The sequence below is a fragment of the Phoenix dactylifera genome, chromosome 14 (genome assembly GCF_009389715.1).
Source record: "Phoenix dactylifera cultivar Barhee BC4 chromosome 14, palm_55x_up_171113_PBpolish2nd_filt_p, whole genome shotgun sequence".
In the NCBI taxonomy this organism is placed as follows: Eukaryota; Viridiplantae; Streptophyta; class Magnoliopsida; order Arecales; family Arecaceae; genus Phoenix; species Phoenix dactylifera.
Genome location: NC_052405.1, coordinates 11,664,440 through 11,691,177, shown reverse-complemented (window position 1 = coordinate 11,691,177; position 26,738 = coordinate 11,664,440). Strand labels below are relative to the sequence as shown.

Here is a 26,738-nt window from a genome sequence, read left to right as displayed (position 1 = left end):
ATTTACCTAACCTGACTCATCACCATCTCTAAGTCATACACAAAATAACACATGAAAACAGTGTTTTGATGTGGTAAATTGGGTCAACATGATGTCAATCTTGGGGGTCAGGTGGGTTATGCGAGAACTAATGGCTCCAACCAGTTGAAAGTATGGCCTCATGGGACAACAACAGAATTAAAACAAATTTGCAGAACTATATAAACTAACCTCCATGGCGGCCAAAAGAGCATAATACGAGCTTCTATGGAATCATGCTTATGAAGTGCGCACACATCAAAATGAATGAACTTTAAATAGTGCTCTCCTCAACTTCTTAAATTTCTATATATGCAAGATCCATAATCTCATTACTAAATATTGTATCAATATCTTATCGATTCGGCATGGTATATAGCCTGTACCGAAATAGTTCTCTAACTATTTTTCTTAATTTTTATCTCGGTACATCTCGATGCATATTGGTATATTTCCGTACAAATCAATACGCACCTTGATATAGGGCGATATGGAGCTTGTACTGATTCAAAGTTAAGTTTTGTAATAGTTTTCTTCTGGCGCGGTATTGTATGCCCCATGTTAGGCAGCACTGGGATGATATGGCAGACCATGCATGTATGAATTATTCATAGATTGTACTGCCTATTATCTGCATTTTATAGCTGACCCCTGAACCTAACATGGCCAATTTTCACTTAATTTCCAGCCGAGTAGCAAGACCCAGGAGGTTTAAAAACTGAGCTTGAGGAAACTTCTGCCCTGACTCAGCAGCATCCAAAATCTGTACATGAGTTGTGAACATTTATCAGCACCTTGTCATCTTACATGGTATAAATATTCTTTTCTTGTACATTTTCCCTTTGTACCTTTCAAATCGATACATTTTACATTTGACTTCCTTATTAACACGGTTTTATTCACATCCAAAAAAATGCTTAGAGAAAACAACTCTCAGAAGAATGTTTGAAGGGACTCTCTCAGAAGGGGCAGCATCCAACTTTCCCCCTATTCACCATGTACATGGAAAAAGAACGGTAAACAAAAGATAAGAAGGAATATCATTTGAGGCATTCAAGACTGCATGGCTAACGTTAATTACATGCATGTACCATGTCAAGGACCTCTTTAACATCCAGCGGCTATCAAGAATTTGTCATACGGGCTTGAAGGTGGCAACCTAACCGACTTCTCACACTCATTGATGATTGAATCATAGCACCGAATGCTCTCCACAGGGCAATGCGCACTCTGTTGAAAGTGATCAAGGAGTTGAGTTAGAAGCAATGTACTCTAAGATGTTTTTGACAGAAGTCGATACAAAGTATACTTAGTGAGCTCCGGGAATGTTAACTTTTGACTTGCCTCTGGTGGAAGTACAGAGTCATTCTCATTCTCTTTGGATGATTCCGTTTCTGAGCCTTCCTGCCGATGCTTGAAGCTCAGAAGCACTGACATCTTCTTTTGTTTTCCCATCACAAGCGCTTCACACTGGCTCTTCATTTTGTCGTATGGCACAGTAGTCGTCAAAAATGGTAAGTCAGCAACTTGCCGTGCTGTATCAAGGACCTGCATGGAGTATTTGCTCAGCTCAACTTACAATCTAATTAAACAAGTCAAAATCAGCACTTTAAAAATGATTCTTCCCCACCACAAGTCAATTGAAAGTTAACGCAGATGTCCTGAGGATATTATTATATAACCAGCTTTTTTATCTAGGTTAAATGAATTTCAAAAATAGTTGAGAACTTGAGATAATCATTTAGAGAATAGGTTCAGGAAACAGTAATCACCTTCATAAAGCTAATAAGATCAAAGTTGCGTTCTGAAGAATGTATGACAAACTTAACCAATGTATGAGAATACAAAGAAGGTCTGCAGCATCACCTCCAAAATTATGGAGTGCAAAAACCTTGTACAAGCACATTTAGCCCTTGACTAATTATTCTAGATTAGTTTCTTCAAGGAATGTGAAAATTCATGTTTTACCAAAAGGAAATAAAGTAAATCCAAGGATGCAACATTAGCTCACTCCTGCATCTTTGCTTTATTATGAAGTGATAAGAGAAAAAGTTGGTATCTACATCTATATACAATGTATACCATAGTGCTTTACTAATTCACATCTTAAAAAGCCCTAGTCAAATTTCACATGTAATTGCTTCTCTATAAAGGACTCAGAGAATGAGTCAAAACACTCATTTCTGTATTGCATCTTACAGATGCATGCATGATTGTACACGTGTACATAGTACCTCACACAGTATCTCAAGATGCATATTAAATTATACTAAACTATGATTAAAGTGCATTTCTGGATAATATAAAGCCATAATGATCCCAAACTCGTTGGTTAATGTCAGAGATCAGATACAATTCAGTATCTTGGCTAGTGGTTTCAAAAAAGTGACTTACGGATTCCATTAATTGATTGACACCAAGGATATCATGATCATTTGTAGACTCTGACACTCTGCTCTCTGACTGACTTCCACATGTTTCAGAAATTGGATCTATGTCTTCCAAGACATCAGGAGGCCAGAACTGATAAAAAAAAACCTTAGATATGCTCAAAAACCATATCTCAACAATATAAATCATAAATTATAGTTTGAATACTCTGAGAATGGACCTCATCAAGAGTTTGAAATTCCTTCTGAGCAAATGGTGAACATAAATTTGGCGTCTCTGCAAACAATGGAACTCCAAGTGGAAAGGCATCATCTGGTGAAAACCCCTGTAAGAGTTGCTCTTTGATGCTCAATAATTCTTTCTGCACATGAATTTCAAACCTGTCAGAGTTCTTTTTGTTTTCCTTCATGTCGTTTGGTTGGGGGTTTTGTGAGTGTGGGTTTTTAACTCACTGTGAACATGTCATCATATTATTGCATGGATGTACCCACAAATATTACCTCTGGTAATTTTTCAAACTTATTCACCAAGTGGAATATCACAGTTTCTTTTAGTTGCATGTCATCAACATCTATTGCTGCAAGAAACTTCAAAGCAGCAATTTCATCCTCCTCTGATCCAAAGATTGCCTTCCCAACAGAAGATGCAACATAATTGGCTTGCAGCATGCTATCTTCAACCAGATGAAGAAAAGGATCAACCTGTCAAGTAATCTGCATCTATGAATCACATGAAGAGATAATTGACTAGGAAAAAAAAAGATTTTTTGAACATATCAATTATTCAAAGCATAAACAGTTAAACAGGTTACTAAGCTACGAACCGCTTTATCTGAGATCAGCGCTTTTACAACAGGAATCAGTTGTGGAAGATCGCCTGCTTTTGCTGAAAAGATTAGCATAGATGACGCCAAGGTATGTAGAGACCTTCTTCGAGACGGCTGCAAACAACCTACATAGTATATAACATCAGGATGCCATGCGTTAATCATATACACTTTTCGGCATTCATCATGAATCCTAACCAACCAGAGTGAAAATTGCAGCATCAATTAGAGATATAACAGGCAATGAGCACTACGAGTGAAAGTTTACAACTACCCTAATGACAAAGTAAAGCTAGCTTGAAGCATGCATGATTTTGCTAGCCGGACTACAATATGATTTGAATATTAGGTCACATCCTATATATAATTAAAAAGCTTAAGAAGAAAAGAAATGTGTTTGTGCGGACATCAAACCAATTCTTAACAATTATTACCAAGCTTAGACAATAAACTCATCTTGAATCAGCATAGCTTCAAGAATATTATTATAAATGTCATAGAAGTACTTTGTGATTATTCGTACTAGTAAGAGTATGTTGCATAATTCCAGAGTTCATGTTTTAAGACATTTCACTTTACATTGCAAAAGGTTCACTTTGCCATGCAGTTCCATGTGAATTAGCAAGATCCCTTGTGGCTATATCCATATATGGGAAACATAACATGGAGAAGAATATAATTTCAATGCAAAATATCTATAGAAAGTAAAAAGGTCACAGGATATCCTCGACAAATATAGAACCCTAAAAAATGTTCTGAACCAGAAATGTCATGCACATATTATATCAGAAATGCCGGGAATACAGTACCTCATTCAAGTAGAAAACAACTGCCAGCAACTTTTAAAAATATTTTCACTTAATGATGGTCTTTGAGAATGAAAATGTAGCATCATGATCAAAGGACTTACTTTCTTTGTCCAGAGAGATGCTCCTCAGAGAAAATGCTAACTGAAAACAGCGAACTAGAGCCACATGGCTAGATGTCTGTCCCAGAAACATCGAATCATTAGACCAAATAAAGCCAGTAGACACTATAAATAATGGAAGATGGTGACAGTTTAAGATTTCAGAGTCAACTATAATTGGCAATCATTAATGGAAAATTTCTCACTATTTGAGAAGTAAACATTTCAGAAAACCTAATAGCTTGAAGAGGTTTTGACTTAATAATATTGATAGCTTGAGAAATTACGCTACTATACTTAAATCAGTAGAAAGGTTTTCATAAACTAGAAATGTCCAACAAGATATAAAAGCTTATTGTTATTCTCTGCTAGCACAACTATAGCAAGTTGTTCACCATGAACTTACTTTTTTTCGTGAAAACAATAAAGCAAGATTGAAACTCTGTGCCATTGCTTCATAATTTCCAGGAGTGTTTTCTTCTAATGTTGCCTGTGCCCAGATTGACGATAGCAAAAGATCCACTTGGTGACTACTCAACCTCAAAGATGTCATCTCCTGAAGGACAAGCACGGATGATATAACTACGGGGCAGAAAATTAATGACAAGGTAGTCACATGTTAAAATGAGAATTAAGACAGTCACATGCACATAATAAAATCAACAGCCCGTACTTCCTTTTCAGACTCAGTAACAACCCTTCCACCAAAAACTGCACATGGGGGAGCAAGTTTGATGCTGCGCCGCTCACTGCGAGATGGATGAACCACATCCCACTTTATATCATCATTCACTAGTTGGCATTCTTCCTCTTTCATTCCTTCTACTCCAGCATCTGATGTATCACTCCTACCCGAGTACAAGTTCTGGATGGAATAATCATTCTTCCCCATCTTCTCCAAGATTGCCTCTGTAGAGGCGAAACCTGAAAGAGATACCAAAAGTGTACTCTGTGGATCGTATCCCTTCTTCGGCAAAAATGGTATGAATGGAAATGGCCAAGGAGTAACAGCTGAGGCTGCAAGAACAGAACAAAAGACACGATGGGAGCCAACACGTGTTTCATGATCTGGGTGGGTCATCAGCATGAGCAATTGGTGAAACAAAGCTTCCGGGAAAGCCTGCATGACAAAATTGATTGACTAACTCAGCTATCAACATCGAGTGCTAGAATATCAGCGTATAGTTTTACACACAGAGAAAATACTGGAGAAAGATATGAATAAACTAACCTTGTTGTGATAAGATATGTTAGGGATAGAAGCTGCTATCTGTGCAGTACGATAGATAGAAGAAACTGTTGTTCTGGCTACAGCAGCCGTAGTTGAGATATTCTCCAGCACTGTAGCCATCATATCAAGTATAGGTCCAACATCCCCCACCTGTTGATCCAGCATTATTATTCATGTAAAATAATGCAAAAAACGGGGGAAAATTCCTAAAGCTGGCAGCTGAAAGCCTTCTTAGGTAATGAATCAGCCAAATCAAGAATGAATTTCAATGGAAAACCCAAAAAAAGAAAGATCGACCAAAACTTGGTCAGCATGTTCACAGATTAACATAAAAAATTAAAATTTCAAAATGAAAAACTACATAGGGTTGTTTGTCTGAGTTCAAAACAATAGTAAGAACCAAGAAGTTATAACAATAACCTTATTCAATAACTGTATGAGGCACTCTTCTAATGCAGAATAGAAAGCAGAGTTCCATTTTTTAACATCATCAACCAGGTTTGAAGCTTCAACAGAACATTGCATACATTTGCGCAAATGTCTCAATAAATCAGTTATTGCAGTAATTATGGCTACGGATGCTTGTGACCTTGCATGCTGCGCAAGATTAGTAATAACTTTAACAATGCTGATCTGCACATCAGGCTGCTTGGCAACATTCTTGTGATCTAAATGCTTGACCATAATAGACAACAGCAGATGGCTATTTTCTCCTGAACATAAAAACAAAACTTTATAAATCTTTTTATAACTATAAGATCGTTTTACAACCTATTCCTCAATAAATAAAACATAGAATAATCAGATTTCCCTTTACCTGACTTTTCCACGACAACCTGCATTTCAGATAAAACAGGCCAAGCAATTCCTTCATGTGACCATTGATTCCCACTGTCTAAATTACGAAACAGGGGCTCTAAAACACGCCTGACAGTTGTTGCCTCCTTGGCTAGCTTGGCCATATTATGCAAGCAAATTTTTGACCAGTATTTTGGATTTTTTGAGTCATCTCTGTTTAGAAATGAATGCAATGGAAATTATGGAAGAAAATCATGTGAACAGTTGAGAAATATAAGACATTAATATGACTTCTCACGTTGGCTCATCTGGTTCAGCTTTGTTGCTGACACTTAATGAAGAAACCTTCTTCAGAGAACTCTGTAAGACCAAAATAGCGTTCTCAGCTCTCAGAACTTCCTGCACTGAAGAATTTTGGGGCGGAGCAAATTGCATGACTTGATTGCATTTATCATGATGAACTCCAAAATTATCCAGGGTCACTGAAACTATCTATTACCAATCAAAGAAAAAAAGAAATAAGAAAAATGGTCACATTTGTAAAGCAAAACCATCAGCCTACCACTCATTTATCATAACAAAGTTGGAAAAAAAAAACAAGCATAATAAACTGGAAGAAGTAACAGGAGATATAAGAACAAAAAGTACAACACTACAAAAGCTCCTATTTTAACAACAGAAACATCAGGAGAATATATGTGCAAAAAAAACATAAAGAGGAAGAGAGAGAAATGGATGAAGAATTCTTAATTAGAACAAAATAAATAATTTGTTTCTGTCATCTGGGATGCCTGATTCATCATTCGATGTGCAAATAGCAATTTGACTCGTTAGCTAGTTAGCTGCTGCTGAGATCCACACTGCAGCAGTTATAGGTTCTATTACCCAAGTTTACTACTGTTCCCCTCATTTTTCTTTTAAACAATTTAATACTAGTGTGGAGATGAATTCTTGAGACTTATGCTTCATGATGAATAATCAATAATTAGTGAGATAAAGGGATTGATGAGAGGGGTTGGGGGGTTGGGAGTGTAATCTCAGGTGAAGAGTATTGGTTTTCTGCAAGATGTTAGTTACTAAAATTGTTTGGAAATGGAGAAGGGAGATTTAGATAGCAGGAAATAGAGATGATTATTGAGGTAAGTGCTAATTAGGATTCAGAGTAATTAGGATGGACAAGTCTAGGATGACAAGGGCTAGTTACATAATTAATGATCTCTATTCGAGCCAAAGTGGTTTCCTCAAAAACAGGAGGCTCATTTACTAAGGTAATAAAAAGCTTGCTCAAGGAAACCGGAAATCAGATGTTGTAATGCAGACCATAGGGTGAAAAAAAAAATCAATATCCTGGACAGTGAATAGCCTCCAGTCAAATTTTGAGTGAGCAGAATTGGGAGATCAAAGTACATTACTCTAGAGAATGGACATGAGTACCTGCATGGTTTAAATCCTGGTAGTGGTGCCCTTCTCAGTCCGACCTCAAGTTGGTCCAGTAACAAGAATGAGAAGTAAAGGAAAAAATTGCAGTTCCTGAATGCCAGGCCCTCCCAAGGATGCCCCACCAGCTCGAGAGAACTGGTGTCTTGCACCTGTCCCAAGAATCATTTTCTCATCTTGCCCCCATTTTAGTCCCGTGCGCATGATCTAGGCCATACATTAGGGGGGGGGGGGGCACTTCGCAAATTCATCCCCTAACAACTTAAGCTTTCAGGCTCAACTAGTCAGTTAACACAATGATCCTTTTGAAAAATTAGATATGTTTTCTTACTCAACTTGGACCTAACCTGATCCACATGCACCAAACAAGTCTAAAATGGTCAAGCATTAGGTGACCCAACACAACCCAACCAACATGATCCAACTCAATCAAAAAATCCATGACTTTAAAATCTTAAACCCTTTATCATTCACCCGTTGCCATATTTAGATTTGTAGAATGGGTATTAAGGCTATTTATTTGTAGCTTGAAGCAAGGTCGGCAGAATTGTTCCGAACCGGGCAGTTTCAGCCGTTCCGAGCTATATCGGTGAGCCACCGGTACGGTTTCGGTAATGAAAACGAGATCCGTTGCTGGAGTCGGAGAAGAAGAAGGAAAAAGAAAGCAAGTGGAGGAGGGAGGGAGAGGTCGGGAGGCCGGCCTCTACTAGCCCTCCACCGGCGTCCGCCACCCTCCTCCGACCTCCCTCCCTCTCTCCCCCTTCTCTCTCTCTTTTCCTCTCTCCCATGGTACCGTGCTCTTTGTCAGTACGAGCTCGGCACGGCCCGTACTGAGTCGTGGCGCAAAAGAACCGGTACGCTGCTGATACCGGTTCCTCCAACCTTGGGTTGAAGGGCTCAATTAAAACTGAGCTATGCTCTTATCAACAATATTAGTGGTAGAATTCTTCATCAATACTTCTTTTAATTCTTTCTACTTGTTATCCATGTCATTATTAATTTTTCTTCTAAACATATAATGAATAGTTTACTTTTTATCTTGCACAAGACCTTAACGTAGACCAGGGTATGCCGTACTGGTACCGGTAGGCGTACCGGTCACCTACCGGACTGGTACGGTTCCAATTCGGACTGATTTAAACCAGTATCAAACCGGTAGAGAGGTAAAAACGCGCGCGGGGGCGCGCGTCCCACGCTAAATGCCACAGAGTGGCATTAAATATCTTTCCGCGCAGGGGCGCTGCCCCGCGCGCGTTGCTTGCGCAGGCGCGGTTCCCAGCGCTCTTCCTCGCGCGGGCGCGCTGCCTCGCGCACAGGCCAGTGCGAACCGGTCCGATTCGCACCGGTACGGAGCAGAAACCGGTCGGTTCCAGCTCCATAGGGGCCGAAACCTTTTTTCACAGCTGAACCAGACCAGTCAGGGACCGGACCGGGCCGGTACGGGCTGAACCGGGCCGGTACGGGCTGAACCGGCCCGTACCGGTTCAGCATACCATGTCGTGGACCTAACCTGGCCTGAATCTAAATGCATTAGGTTGGGTTGGATCATATTGGCCCAGTTCGGCCCAAATGATCCGGTGTATCTGCAAATATTTTTCATAGATCTGACCTGACCCGATGGGTCAGCAGGTTGATGGTTTAGCTCTAAAATCATGGCCTAAAAGAAAACCAAGTCAGTTCTAGGTCATGCTCACGGCTCACCTAGGCCCAACAAGGCCAATTGCAAGCCTAATTATCATTGTTAGCATCCCCACAAAAATTTGTGGCTTGCAAATGGATGGGTGAGAGCTAACTAGGATATTCCATGGACTATATAAGACCAAAATTAGATTTATTGAATCTTGCTTGGCCTAGTTTTATTATTTGAGTTATTAGTCAGGCCCATGCAAATTTCTAGTGTTTTATTTTATTTTCTGTTGTTTTGCTTGGCAATTATGCCACTTTCTAGGATATGAAGCAGTAAGTACTTTATTTTGTGTTTACTTGGGCACGAAGTAAGGGCTGACTTGTAATTAGATTTAACTGGACATGCACTTAGGTTGCAACTTCATATATAAATGATGGCTGGTCCACTCTAGGATTCTCATGTAATTTTAATGAAAGAAATTAGCCTTCTTTTCATTTGAGTTTTCCTTTGTATGATGCAAAGTCAGGTTTGAGGCCCTTTGAAGTGAGTCCATTTTTTTCTTCTCCCCTCCTCCTTCAACTTCTTTATTCTTCTCTTATGTTTACACAAGTACACCTTCCCCCCGGTTAAGCCTTCTACCATAAACCCTTATTTACCCCCTTCCTTCCCTTTGATCACAGCCCAACCAACAAAAGATGATGAAGAGCAAAGAGAGAGTTCACTTAGGAGATACCGTCAGCAAGATAGATATGTTCATTTGTGATAGGAGAAAATGATAGAGAAATGAAAAGCATGACAAGATGTGCCAAATCAGGGGGCTACACATAAGCATGAGATATTACACCAAGAAAGTACAAGTTGTACTGGATTAGAGAGGGTGTGCAAAATCATCTTGTTCCTTCATAAAGTGGTTCTTGTTCAAAATTTAACAAGTTAAGCCACTTCAAGTTTCTTTGAAAACTTACGTTGTAGATATAGAAAATTTAGATGTGGTTTATTACAATAAAAATACTTCTTCAAAGACCAATTCTAAGTGGAGAAGAAAGCTAACAAAAAAGAAAGAGAGTACTGAAACCAGATAGATCACCCTTGAAGAGACCACCTACCTGTTCTTGATGAATTAGATAATGATGATGGAGTGCGAAAGGCATGAATGCTACCTCTATTGTCTCAGTTGCCAAGGATGTAGCAGGGATGTGAAGGACCTTAGCTTTATTGATAAACAAATGGTGCTGATCATTTTCTGTCTAATGTATTGGCTAGCAAATCTAGGTAATTGCTTAATAAGGAAATCTCTCCTTACCAAGTGTGAAGGGAATAAACCCTAGATCATGCAAGGATATGTCATGTATACAATGGCACAATACACAATATTGAATAGTTTTGGTATCTATCAACTACACAATGAAATGTGTAAGACTTTGCTTCTTGCAAAAGATTTACATATATAATGCTAGTACATGGTTTTTTCTAATTCTTTATTGGTGCTTCACATGGTTGCTTCAAGCTCTACAGATTCTGCTCGAGATGACCCATTTGTCTTCTATTTGCAATTGGGAATAAGTCGGTGGAATTGGTGGAGATGGCAATATATATCAGCTATATACGTTGGTTCTATCAAGGATTTGAAAGTTAAGAAAGATGGAGGATTAAATATTTTGAAATAGTAGCCTTCATCTTCATTTTATTTTTGAAAACCAGACCATGCTGCCCAAAGTTCCTAACTTTATGTTGGGGGCATGCGGATCCCTACAGCTTCCCAGCCCAACAACAACCCTCCTAGGATTTTATTCATGTAGCTGTTTCCTTTTCTTTGTTGTACAATATTATTGCTTGTATTACTTGAAAGAAAAAACCAAAGAGCCACCAGCACCTTCCGGATGGTGAGCAAACTGTAACAAAAAACTGTCGCTGCTACAAAATAAGAAATAAATTAAAATTCAGCAAATAAAAGGTCTAAAATAGAAATATCTGAATGGGTAAAAGATTTTGACAGGAGAACTATAAAAGAGAAAACAAGACTTACATCATCGAAGTCCACTGAGATATGGGAATACTCGCCCATGAACCACATCTGTACATAAAACATATCCAGGAGATTCTTAAAATTAAGAATTTGCTAGAAATTTATCTTGTAAAAACAAGGTCTCGCATATTGTGCTCAAGTTGGCATTGAAAAAACATGGACATAAAATTATCAAAATATATGAGACAACAAACTTCTTTTGACTAATAATCCAGATCATATTGAGTAGATTTACATACTAAGGAATCAAAATGTTTGATCAATCATAATACATGCTCCACTTCTACAGATACAACAAACAGTGAATCCTCATATGCATATCTGTTGTTGCTATTGACAAAAACACTGAAAATAAGCACATTGCTACATGCCACTTCAAGCCACAGACTAACAAGAAAATCGCAATAACGTAGGAATCAATTTATAAGTATATACTTTTGATTTTTGAAGAATTGGGAGTCGAATAAAATCAACTGAAATCAGATGGGTTTACATTAGCATATAACTCCCAACAGGACATGATATAAATGAGATGATAGTCACAGAAACAAATATGCCCAGGGTGCACCTTTCCCAACTTGTCTATTGTAGACTAATCATATGCTGTATTCTAAGATATCCAACATTAGTGCAGATCCCGTTGATGTTGTTAGCCCAAAGTCTAAGGGAAGGGACATCCATGTAAGCATGTAATGAATTAAGGGATATATGCAAATAATGATTTTCAGAAGGAAAATATGTAATAAGAGATATTTTTAAGGTATATATGTAAAAATCCGTTTTTTAGCAAACTGATGAATTAATCCGCCCCACATTTCATTTAGTATGAAATGAGAGAGGTACAGAGGAGGAGAGAAATGGCCTCCCCTAGCCCCATCCTTAGCCTCTCATTAGATGGAAGTAATCCTGGATAGGCTCCAGGTAACCCCACGCAGCAAAACATGATCAAAGAAAATTATGTGGATACATTGAAGATATTATACAACAGGTAAAACTACCATCTATATGTTGTGAATATGACAAAATAAAAGTCTCAGACAAGGCATTTCGAATTAGCAAGAAGATATACCATGGAAGCAAGGGCTTGCAATCCTGCTGAACGCAATCGAAGTCCCCTTTCATCTTCTCCTAGTTCTTGACCAAGTTGACAAAGCTTAGGTACAAGGCCTTCTAAGTTGAACATATATGTGCTGTCCTTCTATTTCAAGAACATGCCATGAAACAATTCTTAGAAAATTGGTATTTGTATCATGTGATCACAAGGAACCCCTTGATCCCCCTAATGCAAATAACTCTCTCACTACATTACCAGATAGGAGTTAATACATAAAAATATGGAGCTTACCTGGCTGTTTAAGAAGTCAACAAGTGTGTGACAACCCAGAATTTGCATGTCGTCTTGACGTGTTTGATCAAAAAGTGTTCTTATGACAGACAACAAGCTAGGCGCAAAGAGTGGCCTAAAAGAAATGAAGTACACAATAAAATTCAAAAACTAAAGTAATTGGAAGATTTTATATCCAATAAAAACCAAACCTGAACAGCTAAAATAAACTAACTCTGGAATCTAACTTTCAAGAAATCAAACAAAGCAAACAGCCTAAGAATATGTCGATACTGCTCAAGTTAAAAGGCCTAAACAGATGAAACATAAACTAGATTAAATAGATAATGCTTTCCTCTCTGTATCAATTGCCACAAATATGTAGACATGCTCAATCCAATATTGATATATTAAGAAGTGGATATTACGGCTTATGAAACAATCAAGTTTCAAAAGAATGTGTTCAGGGACTAGGTCAGTCCTCTCAGAATTATCTCACCTTCAACAGTATAGGTGAAAAGCATGGAACATTGACAACACAATATAGAGGCAAAGTGAAATTGTACCATGCTTTCTCGTGCCCTTAAATTGCCTAAGTTACAATACTTTCTGCTTTTTGGGTGAAAGTTATATAGCTATTAATATGCTTGTACCAATAACCCAAGCAATTTACGAGAGCTCTAAAATAGTTCAAGTAGAAAATTCAAATATGTACATCTCAGAACTACAGGAAAAGCAAAAAAAAGGGTTACATTGTAGCTGTAAAATACCAAATCCCTTGTGCCAGTTTGAATTGCAAGCAACATAAACTCAAAATTCCTTCCATTGAACCTAGTTTTTTTCCTTCATCACAAAACTTGAGTTTTAAGTATAAAGTATGGACTTCTAAATTAACATTTTGCATCCCGACTGACCCTTTCTGGTTACTTAAAAGTAGTACTTCAAATTCTGTACTCATAATAGAAGGTTAAAATCTCCAGAGATATTTGATGATATTCAAAAGGGTTTTTTGCATGAGTACCCTTCTAAAAATTCAAATTTGCATGAATACCTTCTTAAAATTTATATTTATTTATGTACCCTCATAAAACACTATTTTTGCACAAATGCTCCTAATATAACAGTTCTTCTAACACCATTAATAAAAACTATATTTATTTTAATTAAAAATAAAATAAAATTTTGAAATTATTTTTTTGTCCCCCATCACGATCGCCTTATAAATGTTTCTTTTTGCACATCTATTCATTAAGGGTATTTTAGTCATTTTAATTCGAAACCATTAATTTTTTAACGGCGTTAGATGGCATGGGTACATATGCAAAAATAAGGATAAAAAAAGAGTAGAATAGAAAAACAAGTGTTTTACGAGGGTATAGATGCAAATATTAATTTTGGAAGGGTACTCATGCAACATTCGATGTTTAGGAGGGCATTCATGTAAAAAACCCCATTAAAAAATATTACAAATACACAAAGTCACAAACCTATTTTCTCCATTAAAATTTTATTACATTGTTCCATTCTCATCCAAGATTGTTTTCTTAGATGTCCGCCATGTCCCATGATTAGACCTCCAAGATTTGATGGGGCCATTGTGGTAATAACCACTGAATCTTCATGAGAATAGAAATCCAAATGGGGCTCCAAACTAATCTTGATATTGATCTGGAGCATTGGATTGTCTGACAGATTAAGTAAAATGACAGATCCAATCAAATCAAAGAAGAATAAATCATTCTGTTGTTGACAAATAATCCAGAATGGTAATTTGTAGTTCACTTGATGAGTGACTTGGTAATGACTAATTTTCATAATATTATAACCATTCATTGCAGAATCTCTTGTTAGACTTGATGATAGTTTTCAGCTTTTCAGCAGTCATTCCTTAAAGCCCAATAGATGGATCCTTGTTGGGAGTTTTTCATCCTGCAATCAGCTTTTTTCATTCCATGATATTGTTGACAGATGAACTTTTAAACAAACATTAGTAGACTGTCCATGTCCTCCCAAATATCACTCTTTGACATCTGCTCAACTTTATCCAAGTCTTTTATCCACTATGTTGATCCTCAGATAGAAGCCCCCAAAAATGTGCTGAAATTCATTTCAATTTTTCTGGTATAGATTGTAACTATGTTTGTCAATATCTACATGTAAGATCCTTCACTTTGTTACTAGGTATATCTGATTCTGAGTTCTGATTTACGAGAAGAGCAAACTAGCTTCTGTGTTATTAGACAAAATGAAGAGGAGAGAAAGGGTAAACAATTCATTGGAGTCAAATGACACAGAAGGAAGATACCTTTGCAGAATTTTACTATGATAAGATTCTAGGTCTAAAATTTACAAAAGTGGGCCACTATATTAAGACAAATGGACAAGCATATTGACAAGTGTAGGAATCCTTATACTTTCTTATTTTGGGTAAGAACCATATTACATTGAAATTTCCAAATGAGGTTGATCTCATAAGTCATAACTATCATAGTGATGAAAGGTCCGTCACATAAAATGAATAAAATGAAAGAAAGGAAAGACAAAATGATATGTGTAAATATCATTCCCAAATAGATAAAATTATATATGTTAAGGCTTTTAATAAGTCATCAGTAAGCTAATTTTGACTCTTTAGATCTACTTAAAAGAAGTTGCCCCAAAAGTAATTCCGATAAATTAAAGCTTTATATAGAATATATATCATATGTCATTAAAGGAATTAGTCAATTAATAAGATATAGTCCTAAAAAAAAATCTAAGACTAATGACCCATCTAATTTTCTATGTTTGTTCATTGAAAAATGCAGGACTCTAGAAATGAAGGGAGATTAGAGGGAAGGCAAATAAAAACGAGGGGTTGTATGAATTATGAAACTTCAAAGTATCTTCTAAAGACATATGGATATTGGCATGCTAATTGTGCAAGTTCGATGGGTTCTGTATTCATATGTTAACTAGTATATTCGTAATAATCTTTAGCAGAAGTTGGCATGACCTAATTTAGTGTGCATCTTTATATTATTAGAGATTCATTGCCAGTCATGCTTCACTGTTACCCTTTCCGAAGATGGAAAACGACTAATGTTACTTCTGGAAACAAAAAAAGGCTTATTGCATTAAATTTATGATGGACACATGAAAGCATGAGAAACATTTCAACGATATCAAGACAAAGTGAATCCAAGTGAGATGAAAGGATATATAGACTTCAACATCTGACAGGACAAAACCTTATTCTCTAGCAGAAGCTCAGCATGAAGAAGAATAAATCAAACTTACATCTGCTCCTTACATGAAGCTAGCAGTTTCCTGTAGATGCATGGCACTACTTTTGCCAGAGAAAAGTCTTCTTTCCGCAATGCTTTATAAAATTTCTGCTCTAAGAACTCTGTTATCTGCAGAGAAGGAAAGCAGTGCGAGTGACAGAATTCAATTTTATCAATGATTCTCGAGCTTCAATTGAGCACACAAAGAAGCAAGTCACAAGTAGAATAGTGCTCTCCATATTAGTTTACTGTATTAACATCAGATATACAATGATACTTTGAGGTACAGATATTACTTTTTTTTATTTTGAAAATATTCAAAAGAAAAGGCATAAATAACTTCAACAAGATAGTGAATGGAAACTCAATCACCTGCTTTGTTCATAATAGCCAACCCAACAGAAAATGACAATCAATAAGAATGAATAAAACTTTAGCAAAACTTTATACAACATTCCATATGTAAAAACGGATGCTCAATTTCTTGAATTGCCGTTTCAAGAGTATGAATAGAACTCTTGCCTCAAACATCAATCATAATGTATCTCCTATCAGATCTTAATCATTTTTTTATTGAAACACCTATAAAAAATTAATATTATGCATTTCCGACAAAAAACATCATAACAGAGGAAATGTTGATATACTTAGTAATTTATAGGCATATTATTCAGATTTCAGAAAATATAATTTTCTGATTGTAGCCAAAAACTTCAAACAAGCCATCAACTGACACTTATAATTTTATAATGAAAAGGACATATTGTTAACTAACCAATGTTACATGCACATTCGGACCATTTAGTCAATACTTGCAATCCAAAAGCACCACATCACTGTATGCATAATGCATGATTATTTGTTGCTACAGAAGCTGGATAGAATGTATATGCATTGCAATCACAACTTTCTTAAGCCTGAAAACATTCGGAATTATGATATAGGAAAGGGCATTGACATTGCACAAAAACTATTGTTGCCAGAGTAATTTAATATTATATATGTATACATCTTTGCTCTTCTCTAACATTAATGGGAGACTTTTAATCTAGATCAATTTTGTAAGTTGAGCTGCAAAAAGGTTGAGTCAAACCAAGATATGCTTGACCCTGGCACGACCTGATTTCACATTGGGGTCATGATTTTGGGCCTAAACCTGACCCATTAGCTTATCGGGTCGGGTGGGGTCCATAGAAATGATTTTAGATTCAGCAAGTCATTCAAGTCTGGTCGGGATCCTATATGACCTGGACCCCACTTGAAATGTCTAGGTTCAGGTTGAGATAGGATTGGGCCCGATTTGTTGTTTGAGTTAAGCATCTAGCTATTCTTTTATTGCTAAATTAATTAATAATTAAATATAAAATCGCTAGAAATTTAATTAAAACTAAAAAGAGCCAACTTAAATTTGAATTTTCATTCAAAAACTTTTAATTTCATCCAAGTAATTGATTATTCTTAAGTTTATAAACTACGATTTTCAATATATACTGATATATTCATATACTTGAGAGCATTATAAATAAGAATCTACCAAAACAAACAACGACATATGAATGTTTGAATATAATTAAGTAAAAATAGATGAGAGGAGAAGTGGTTGTTGAGATGAAAAGAAAGGAATTGGTTTAGATGAGAGTTTATTCAATGAATTGGGAAAGATACTTAAAGTGAAGGATAAAGAGGTTTACATGATTCAAGTTTTTGGATCAAGTTAGATCAAGTTCGGGTCGGGTCCCTTTTTGTTGACCCAAATTAGACTCGGATGATATATGGGTAAGGTCAAATTGCAAAATACAAGACCCAAACCTAACCCAAATTTTAGATCGAGTTCAATTTTTGAACCTAACCCTGTCCACGAGTCTACAAATATGGATCAGGTCAGGTCATGGTCGACCTGACCCATTTGTAGCCCTATTTGTTAGAGATACATACTCTATATCTCGTATGTCTAGTCCTTGTACATATATATATATAAATATATATATTATCATACATATTAGGTGACCATGGTCATATTGTATAACTTATCTTAGACTATATCCTTATGGAAGGATGATCTGGCCATTACCATCTACCACTCCATGTTACATGGTATCGAAGCCATAGTTATCACTAATCAAACAATATTATAGATACCATGTCAGCTTGATCGGTTTGGTATTTAATCCTAACACTCAACACCTCATCAACTAACAAGATAGTTGTTGTTAGGACTCTTAGCTAAGGTCTGCAATCTTAGTATCGGGTACCATACCGGCACTTTACCAGTTTGGTACCGTACAATTAATACGACACAATATACACCCCGAACCGAGATATCGGTATGATCAATATGGCACAATATGATCTACTTCTGGTGGCCCAACTCCTCAGGCCAATCATTGTGTGGTCATGATAGGAGGCTACGCAATAGAGAGAACAGAGGATATGCACTTTTTGCCTTCATCCATACTTCAACATCCCATACATCATGACTTTAATTTCCTTCTCTTTATTTCTCACGTACTTTCCTTCCCATTCAAATCCACATTATTGTCTAGAATAGTTACCATTTTCAGAATTTACAATTCCTTGATGCCTTAATAAAAGTAATTGCTAATTACCTCCTTTCTTGCTGAGTGACTAACTATATCCACCAACTCAAATACCACGCTGCTCCATGCAGCACTCATCTCTCAAGCCGTGCATCATGTTTTAAGTTTCTACCAACCTTGTTACTTATTGTTTCCCCTTCCTCGCATGACTCCAATTGTCCTCACTTGTTGATCATTCACAATTTTTTTCCTCCAAAAATAATCCAGAAGTCCATATAATCTCAATTCTCCACTTGACCTTATTATTTAGGTATAAAGTCCACAAATTTCCTTTAGACATTGGTTTTGTCGGTTATGATTTAGTTATTGCTTTGGTATGCATTTCAAGCCTTCTTCAGATTTAATCATCTTATATACAACATCTCTCCACAAGAAAAATGAATCATCTGGCATATTGTCACAATTTTCCAGACCTTGATAAGTGGCACCTTCATCCTGGCCATGGTACGTTATACCGTATCAAACCGAGCAGTATGGGGCATATACCTACCATACTGGTTCAATACTAGTACACGATATGAGGGGTATACCGACACTCGATATGCTGAACCGGCCCCCATACCAGGTGTACCAACACAGTGACAGGATGGCACCGATACGGAGCCCGATACTGAGACGGCGTGCCTTAATCTTGGCCACATATCTAGCCCTAGCTTTCCTTGTTTGGTTCTAATGTTCCAACTCTAGCAAACTCTTAACTTGAACTTAGGAAGGTCCCTAGGCCTTCATTTTTTTCATTAGTAAAATTGTCTTTTGTCTTTTCCAATTTATAGTTAGTATTTCATCTATAACCTAAATATATGGTAATAATATGTGGAATAATGCAATTATTCATCCTGAGGCAGCAAATAGCCAAATTTATACAATTACAATTGACAACAACCACACACACACACACATATATATATATATAAAAGACACAAAAAGTATACATGGTCAAACTATGTGATGTAGTGAGGATATATATTAACTAATTGAACCAAGTTGACTAGTTAAAGTTAGTAACTTTTAGGAACTAGATATGTATTATCATCCACAAAAAAATACTTATTTATGTACCATATATTTTAGGTATAATAGATGTATTGATAAAAGCACAAAATTGTACTTAAAGCATTAATATTTCAATGTGTTATTACACCAATATTGTCAACACCTGGTACAACTCAAGAAAGTGCACTCCATATGTTGAGACAGGCATCAATCCTTGTCATTATGCTTCACATCAAGATCCTAAAATCAAAGTTCCCAGACAATAGAGCTAGGCAAAGGCTCGCATGAACAATCACAATATACCCAATTGTTGCAAATAGATGCAATCAATTGGTGCCAATGTTTTTTTTTTTTTTTTGTTGCTGAAAATCCAATGTCTTCTTCAAATACAATGTTGAATAGTTTGATGTAAAGTCTAGGTTGACATTCCACTTTGGGCTAAGTACATTCATCTAGATATAGATTTAAGGGAAAGGTTTAAACTTTAAACTTAAGATTAAGACTCTTTCCAATGATGGAGGACTTGAATCTTGCAAAGAAGATCCCTAAATCCATGAGGTAACCCACAATGTTGTTTATGTTATTTTGATATGTGATGAAAATGGAAGTCAACACAATCAGGTTTTAAATACCTTTGGTATACGCATTGGGTTTTTAGAAGCATATTCACAGAGCTTGCCGATCATCCTGTTGTTTGGTTCTCCACCCTACAATGTACAAAGGCAAGCAGCAAAAATGATAATTATAATGAGAAACATATTGCAGCCAAGATATATAACAAGGAATGAAGGTGTACAAATGGCAGAACTTTAAGAAGAGTTTCTATATTAAACTATTTTACAAGCTAAGAAAATGGGATTCTTTTTCTTTTAGGAAATACTAGCATAGGGCCTAAGATATTCCTTACTGCAAAACAAAATAATTATATATGAAGGTCTAATAACAAGTTAATGGTTATGAAAAGAGTCTGATAGTATAAGCCGGGAACAGAATAAAATATATCTTGTTCAACTTAGTAGGTTCAAGACTTCGGAAGTAAAAACAAGCAAAAGAGTTGAAATTTATTGAAGCTTTTTTATGGAATAGAGGTGTAGCCTAGCATCATAGATAAGCAACTTATTCATAGGAATCAGACACCCAGTAGATTATAGGTTCATCTTCAAGTAAAAATTTTACAAATAAAGGGAAAGCACAACCCATAAATTGGATAGATCATAGTTGCAAAGTGTAAAATCCTGATCAAGAAACAACATGATAGGATCATCTTAACAGTAAGTGAAAACTCAAGCCTAATTAAAATCGTGATTGTAACTTTGCATGAGAGAGATTAGAAACCATTAAACGAGCTAAATTTCAAACCAGCTTGAAAAGAGAAAAAGAATTTGCCAAATTCTTGATGATACAAATGTTTTCCAACACTTGAAGTCATACCAGTTAGAATCAAATTGTGATAATATAAGCAAGCATATCAGGACACCAGATTCCTTAGACACATGAGCTAGTCAAGCCTAAACCAAGCAAAGCAAATAGCAACTTTGACAGCTAAGAGAGAAGAACATAGTTCATTTTAGATCACAAGCTATAATCCAATACTATTAGCATAACAGAAAGAAATAAAAAGTTTGAGAAAACCCAAAATTGGACCAAATTCTTAACGCAAAGAAAACCAAAATTATATGGTGTTCAAAAACTAAATAAATTACGCCAGTTAAGTTCTAGATCAATCCAGATATGTCTAGTTAGCTGATAAAAATCTATACAAATTAGAAAGTGTAAGAGATTCACCTGAGTCTTTGGGAAGCTATCAGCAATGAGCTTCTTATACCGTTTAACAGGCTGCCTTGATCTCGCCCGCATCGAAGGGCACAGAAAACAGAGGTTACCACAAGCAGGCAAGACCTGCCTCGATACCACCCCCATTTGTATTATTTCTTTCTTTTTCTTCAAATGTCAAGCCCGGTATACAAAATTAAATCAAAAAAGGGCAAAAAATTCACCAATAAGGTTGCCAGAAGAAGGGTTTCTTGTAATCGGGTTTTAGGGTTTCTCAAATCATTATGGTGGGGGGAAAAAAAGCGAATGCCTGGCAAAATTTCCTTCTAAATCAAATCGAAACAAGGAGTCAACTAAAGAATTGTCAAATTCTAGGGGGAAATTGATTGAAAGACAAATACACCGATCAATTAGAGGTCAAAATCTCGTTATTTGGTCGAATCCGGTGCTCCATTGGGCGATCGGGTCAAGCCTGCAATGACAAAACACAGAATCTTAGCCTACAATTACAGAAAAAAAACATGGAAAAAAAAGATCTTTTTCCAATGGGGGCTCTCGTCTGCGCAAATTTCTCCAAGAACTGTGAACGGGAACAGGAAGGAAAAAAGAATCGAATTCCACTAAGCTCACCTCCGTCAATAGCCTCCTGGGGAGGCAGAGGCTTGAGATCCCTCAAAAATTTCTCTTTCTTTTTTTTCTTTTTTTTTTGGTCTTTTGCACTTTGCGTACAATTTAAATCAGGAAAAGATTGATATGGACAATAACGGTTGTAAAATTTTGGCGTGCCGGGGGGGTTATAACGTTCTGCGGGTACCGGGTAATCAACTTACGAGTTATTACGTCCCTGAATTTTTAACGATGGCTGTGCATGGACCAGAATATCCCTGGCAACGTTGTTGATGGCTGAGGGACATGCAGACCGCCTTCCTCTGTTAAACGATATACAGTGAATGGTGAGAAACTGTGACTCCTTTCAGATTGCTCATGTAGATCAAAAGATGAACAAGATAGTTGATTGGGTTACTTCCTTTGCTACCTATCACTCTGAAAAAGTCTTAGGGCTCGTTTGGTTCGCGGGAAGCATTTTCCCTCCTAGGAATATGATTCCTCGGAAACAAATTCCTAGGAAAATGATGCCTAGGAAAGTACTTTTGGCATGTTTGGTTGACCATGGGAAAATGGCAAATTTCCAAAGTGCTTATGTTTGGTTGGCCATCCACTTTCCTAGGAAAGTTATGTATAATTCCTATTATGCCCTTAATAAAAATTAAGTTTTTAATGTCTCTTTAATGCTTCTTTAATGCTGAAGGGACTTTTTGGGAAAAAGTAAAAATGGAGTAATTCCTGCCTCATGGGAAAGTAACTTTCCCATGTTTCTCATGGGAAAGACTTTCCCATGAAATGTGGGAATCATATTCCCATGGGAATTCAACTTTCCCTTCTCTCTCCTTTGAAAACTCCAACCAAACAAGAGGCATCTCATTACTTTCCCGTTGACCACACTTTCCTCCCTTCTTTTCCCGCGAACCAAACGAGCCCTTATGGTCATGATCTGAGATTATACCTCCATCTTCATGCCACATACTCCGTTGGTTGCACCACGCTAGATTAACGTGAGCGGCCGTTTTACTAAAAAAAAAAAGATTAGGGTTGCATCTTTCATGGAAAAAATAATGGATGTTTTTTTCGCAATATCGACTATTGGAACACACTCCACACAAATCTCAAAATATTGTAAACTTTTTCATCTAGATAGATTTCGAAGCGACTGTTGTATCATTCAACAAAGAAAATTTTCTTTCATGTAGAAGGTACAAGTTTTGTCTGTGCATAAATTCTTAATAATTCTGTTGTAAAAAACTACTATGATACTATAAGTGCTGCTTTCTAATATCACTCAATTTCTCAGTAGAAGTACCAATTTCGTGGCAGGTCCAATGTATATCGAAATTGGAGTAGTGATTCAATGAGTGCAGAGAAATATCTTTCTTGTAACATTGTAAATAATACAGGTATTTATTAGTTGGTCCCAGCCAATTCAATAGGAGATATGCTTAAAATAGAAGAATATGCTTTGTCTATGTTTCGTTTTGGCTCGTTGAACTCTACCATGTATTTTGATTATAAAAATTCTCTATGACTAGAATTGTAATTGATTAGTTTTTAGTACGGCCAGTAATTTTTATAATCATCTTTCTTTCACCAATGAAGAGTAATTGGTACAATTCATGCGATTGGTAATTTTTTTTAACCATGGTTTTGGATTTTATACGACTAATTGAGATGTAGTATATATTTTTTGTGGACAAGTACTTATGTGCGTGTGTATTTTTTTTTATTATAGCGGATGGCTTATACGCTTCTAATATAAATACATCTAAAAAAGTCAAAAAACAACACATCACGGAATGCTCTAGATAGCTCTCTTTCTCCAACCCATAGAGTTCCTCCGAAATGACCTGCCACGTACGAGGCTCTCTAATCTGCGGCCTCATTGGTCTCTTTGTAGACATGTCTAGCTTAGAACATAACATCGCCTCTTATCATGGTCCAGATGTTCCGAAGCAGAGGGTGGTGCCCATCCACACGGTGCTTTCCTAGATCTTTCCTAGATCTAGTCGAACTCTTGTGTCTTTGTGCATATATATTTGGCCTGCTTGGACAAAGTTTACATATTTCATCTTTTTTATTGTGAGGAAATCTTTTATATTTTATCAAGAATTAATTTGTCATTGTTCTACTGAGTTGCTGTGCACTTAACTCACAGCATTAGGAATAGAACAAGGGTATGATGGTCAATCTATCAACATAGAAAAACTCTTTACAGATATTGATGATTGAGAGGGTGAAAGTGGATTTCCATTCCCAGCTATGATGGCTTTCTTTATTCAAGTCAGCATTATTGGGCGTGGCTGGAGCTGTCAGCCATGGAGGACTCAGAGGTGTCAAAAAGCTTATGGCTCCAGCAGTGGGAATCCATATAATTCATGTCACTTTTTGGAAAAAATAATCGAAATAGACAAAAAGTTGACCTTGTCATGGCTAACCAATGGGGCCCACGTTGACATTATGAACCTAATTTGACGTGTGAGCATATTAAGAAGAATGTCTCAAGGGAGATTAGAACTTGGCAAACAAATAATTATCAAGTATTTTGGACATGATCAAGTGTGAGCAGTGGAAACGATTATTTTATTTTTTTTTCTTTTTGAAGAAATATGGTGGAGTTGATTTTTTTTAAAAAAAAATGAATTCTCGAGATTTTAAAAGTCGAAAGGGGTGCCAACCAGCAAAGACAAGTCCAGCAGATGAGTTTGACCTAACTTTCCTCTTAAATAATTAGCTTCCATGGATTGTCCCATGACCGTGACAAGGTAACGAAGTTTAGAGCTCATGCGTGGAGTGATTAATTTTATTGTATTAGTTTTTTTATTGCATGCGACTTTCATTCTTGGTGTTGTATGCCACACAAATTGGGAAATTGTGATGTATGATTGTTCTACCTTGCTCGTAAACTGCATTAAAAAAGAAAGAGTTTGTTGGAAAAGCTATTGCTAGTATTTGCAAACAAAATGGAAAAAAGGCAAAAAAAATTCTAATGCTACATAAATCAGGACTAGAAATGATAGGGCTGAAATAGAGGCACGCAGAATTCACTGTCCTATGTGGGATTATTCGAAACCATAAAAACTTTAGAATTTGATCCAAAATCTTGATAAAATAAAATTTTGAGAAAAACAAATTTTTGCTGCAAAATCAAGCCATTTTTCTATAGGGCACATCCTCTGATGGTATCCTCAAATAAAGATCAAATAGGTTAAACGAGTCGGGTTATATCCGACTCAATTATTAAACGGGTCAAAATGGGTTAAACGAGTCAAAATGGATTAAACGGGTTAAATATTTATATTCCAGATTCAATCTATTTAGTAAATAGATTTAGACGGGTTGATCTATTTATGACCTAAATCAAACCCAAATCTACTTAAAGTGGGTCATTTGTAGATCGAATTGATGGATCGGATTATAAATTGCTGCTCCTACTCGAAAGGGTTACACTAGAATCAACTAATCAAGTAATCAAGTAAGGACTTTCTTTTTGAGACACATATGATCCTTTGCTGAACAAGGAGCGTGTTCCCACGTTCCGGTTACTTGATCAAATGATGTGGCCTACCATGATTTATTTTTATTTTTTTTGTTCCATCCTACCGTGATTTGTTTTAACCCAAACTTTCAAAAGAGCCGTACCAAATTTCTAGTGGTCAAAGTTATGGATTCATGCAGAAAATTATATTATTCCCATGCTATGGGAATTTATATGCGAATATGCCTGTACTAGAACTCAACCTGTTCAAGCAAACAAGATTTTAATGTGGTTGAGATTTGTTTTGTATTGATACCAGACATCTCCTTACATGTATACATACATACACACAGGCATACATGTGTTTTATATACATACACACATATGTATTTACATACATGCACACACACATATTTATACATACAGATATATATACATATACATACATACATACATACATATATACATATACATACATACATACATACATACATATAGGTTGTATAAATCAGTAAATTCCAACTGATACATAGATATCTCTTTTCATACTTTTCAATAACTTCTTTTATTTCTCGAAATCAATTAATTTTTTAATTATAAAAGTTTAAAATCAATCTCTACATATAGTTGTTAATATCTAATCTATTAAATTAGCCAATATGTTAATATATTGATCTTAAAATGTCTATGGAGATATAAAAATTTTTAGTTTCTGTTGAGATTTTCTGTTTTTCACATTAGCTAAAAAGCTAATAAACTAAGATCTCAATTTATCTTGAAATCTATTGACCACTTATATGACCAATATCTTGTAGTTTAAAACCATGTGAATAGAACAACTACAGGACCAGTTCAAATTTAAGGAGCCTATTTTAAATATATATAACCTCTATATAACATATCTGTTACATATTAATTAGGGTTTTTTTTGCATGTATATCTTTCTAAAAATTCAAATTTATATGAATACCTTCTTAAAATTTATATTTATTTCTATACACTCATAAAATACTATTTTTACATAAATACCCCTAATATAACGGTTCTTCTAACATCGTTAATAAAAACTATATTTATTTTAATTAAAAATAAAATAAAATTTTGAAATTTTCTTTTTTGTCTTCATTGCGATCGTCTTATGAATGTTCCTTTTTGCATATCTACTTAATAAGAGTAGTTTAGTCATCTTAATTTGAAATCGTTAATTTTTTAACGACGTTAGATGGCATGGATATATATGCAAAAATAATAATTAAAAAAATAAAATAGCAAAACAAGTGTTTTACGATGGTATATATGTAAATATCAATTTGGAGAGGATATTCATGAAAAATTCGATATTTAGGAGAGTATTCATGCAAAAAAACTCTATTCGTTATTTTATTTACCATAAGGGAATATATGTAAGAATGCATTTGCTATAATTGTTCTAACACC

General features: G+C 35.9%; 1 protein-coding gene across 4 annotated transcripts; it reads right to left on the bottom strand.

Annotated features, from left to right (window-relative positions):
- Positions 1–772: 772 nt before the first annotated feature.
- On the bottom strand, positions 773–21,999 carry LOC103714504 (protein SEMI-ROLLED LEAF 2-like). Of its 4 annotated transcripts, XM_008801782.4 has the most exons (21): positions 21,845–21,998; positions 21,227–21,686; positions 20,074–20,148; positions 15,865–15,980; positions 12,607–12,721; positions 12,331–12,459; positions 11,262–11,309; positions 6,470–6,663; positions 6,191–6,384; positions 5,794–6,086; positions 5,374–5,523; positions 4,816–5,262; positions 4,549–4,698; positions 4,146–4,221; positions 3,233–3,360; positions 2,910–3,110; positions 2,630–2,770; positions 2,413–2,541; positions 1,363–1,566; positions 1,110–1,248; positions 773–1,005 (listed from the first exon to the last, which is right to left on the bottom strand). In XM_008801782.4, the coding sequence occupies exons 2-20, from the start codon at positions 21,359–21,361 to the stop codon at positions 1,126–1,128; spliced, it is 3,048 nt and encodes a 1,015-aa protein (XP_008800004.2). In that variant the 5' UTR covers positions 21,362–21,686; positions 21,845–21,998; the 3' UTR covers positions 773–1,005; positions 1,110–1,125. The 4 variants fall into 4 exon arrangements, with proteins under 4 accessions (XP_008800004.2, XP_008799995.2, XP_008800011.2 ...); XM_008801773.4 differs by having other exon boundaries at positions 774–1,248; XM_008801789.4 differs by lacking the exons at positions 21,227–21,686; positions 21,845–21,998 and having other exon boundaries at positions 774–1,248; positions 15,878–15,980.
- Positions 22,000–26,738: the final 4,739 nt, after the last annotated feature.

Excerpts from the sequence above, each read along its gene's own strand:
- LOC103714504 (XM_008801782.4), bottom strand. The coding sequence starts at position 21,361 with ATGGGGGTGGTATCGAGGCAGGTCTTGCCTGCTTGTGGTAACCTCTGT. Across the intron at positions 12,722-15,864 it reads GCTTCATGTAAGGAGCAGAT|GCCACTCTTTGCGCCTAGCT; the intron begins GTAAGTTTGATT and ends CATTTCTTTTAG. Across the intron at positions 12,460-12,606 it reads TTGACTTCTTAAACAGCCAG|AAGGACAGCACATATATGTT; the intron begins GTAAGCTCCATA and ends TTCTTGAAATAG.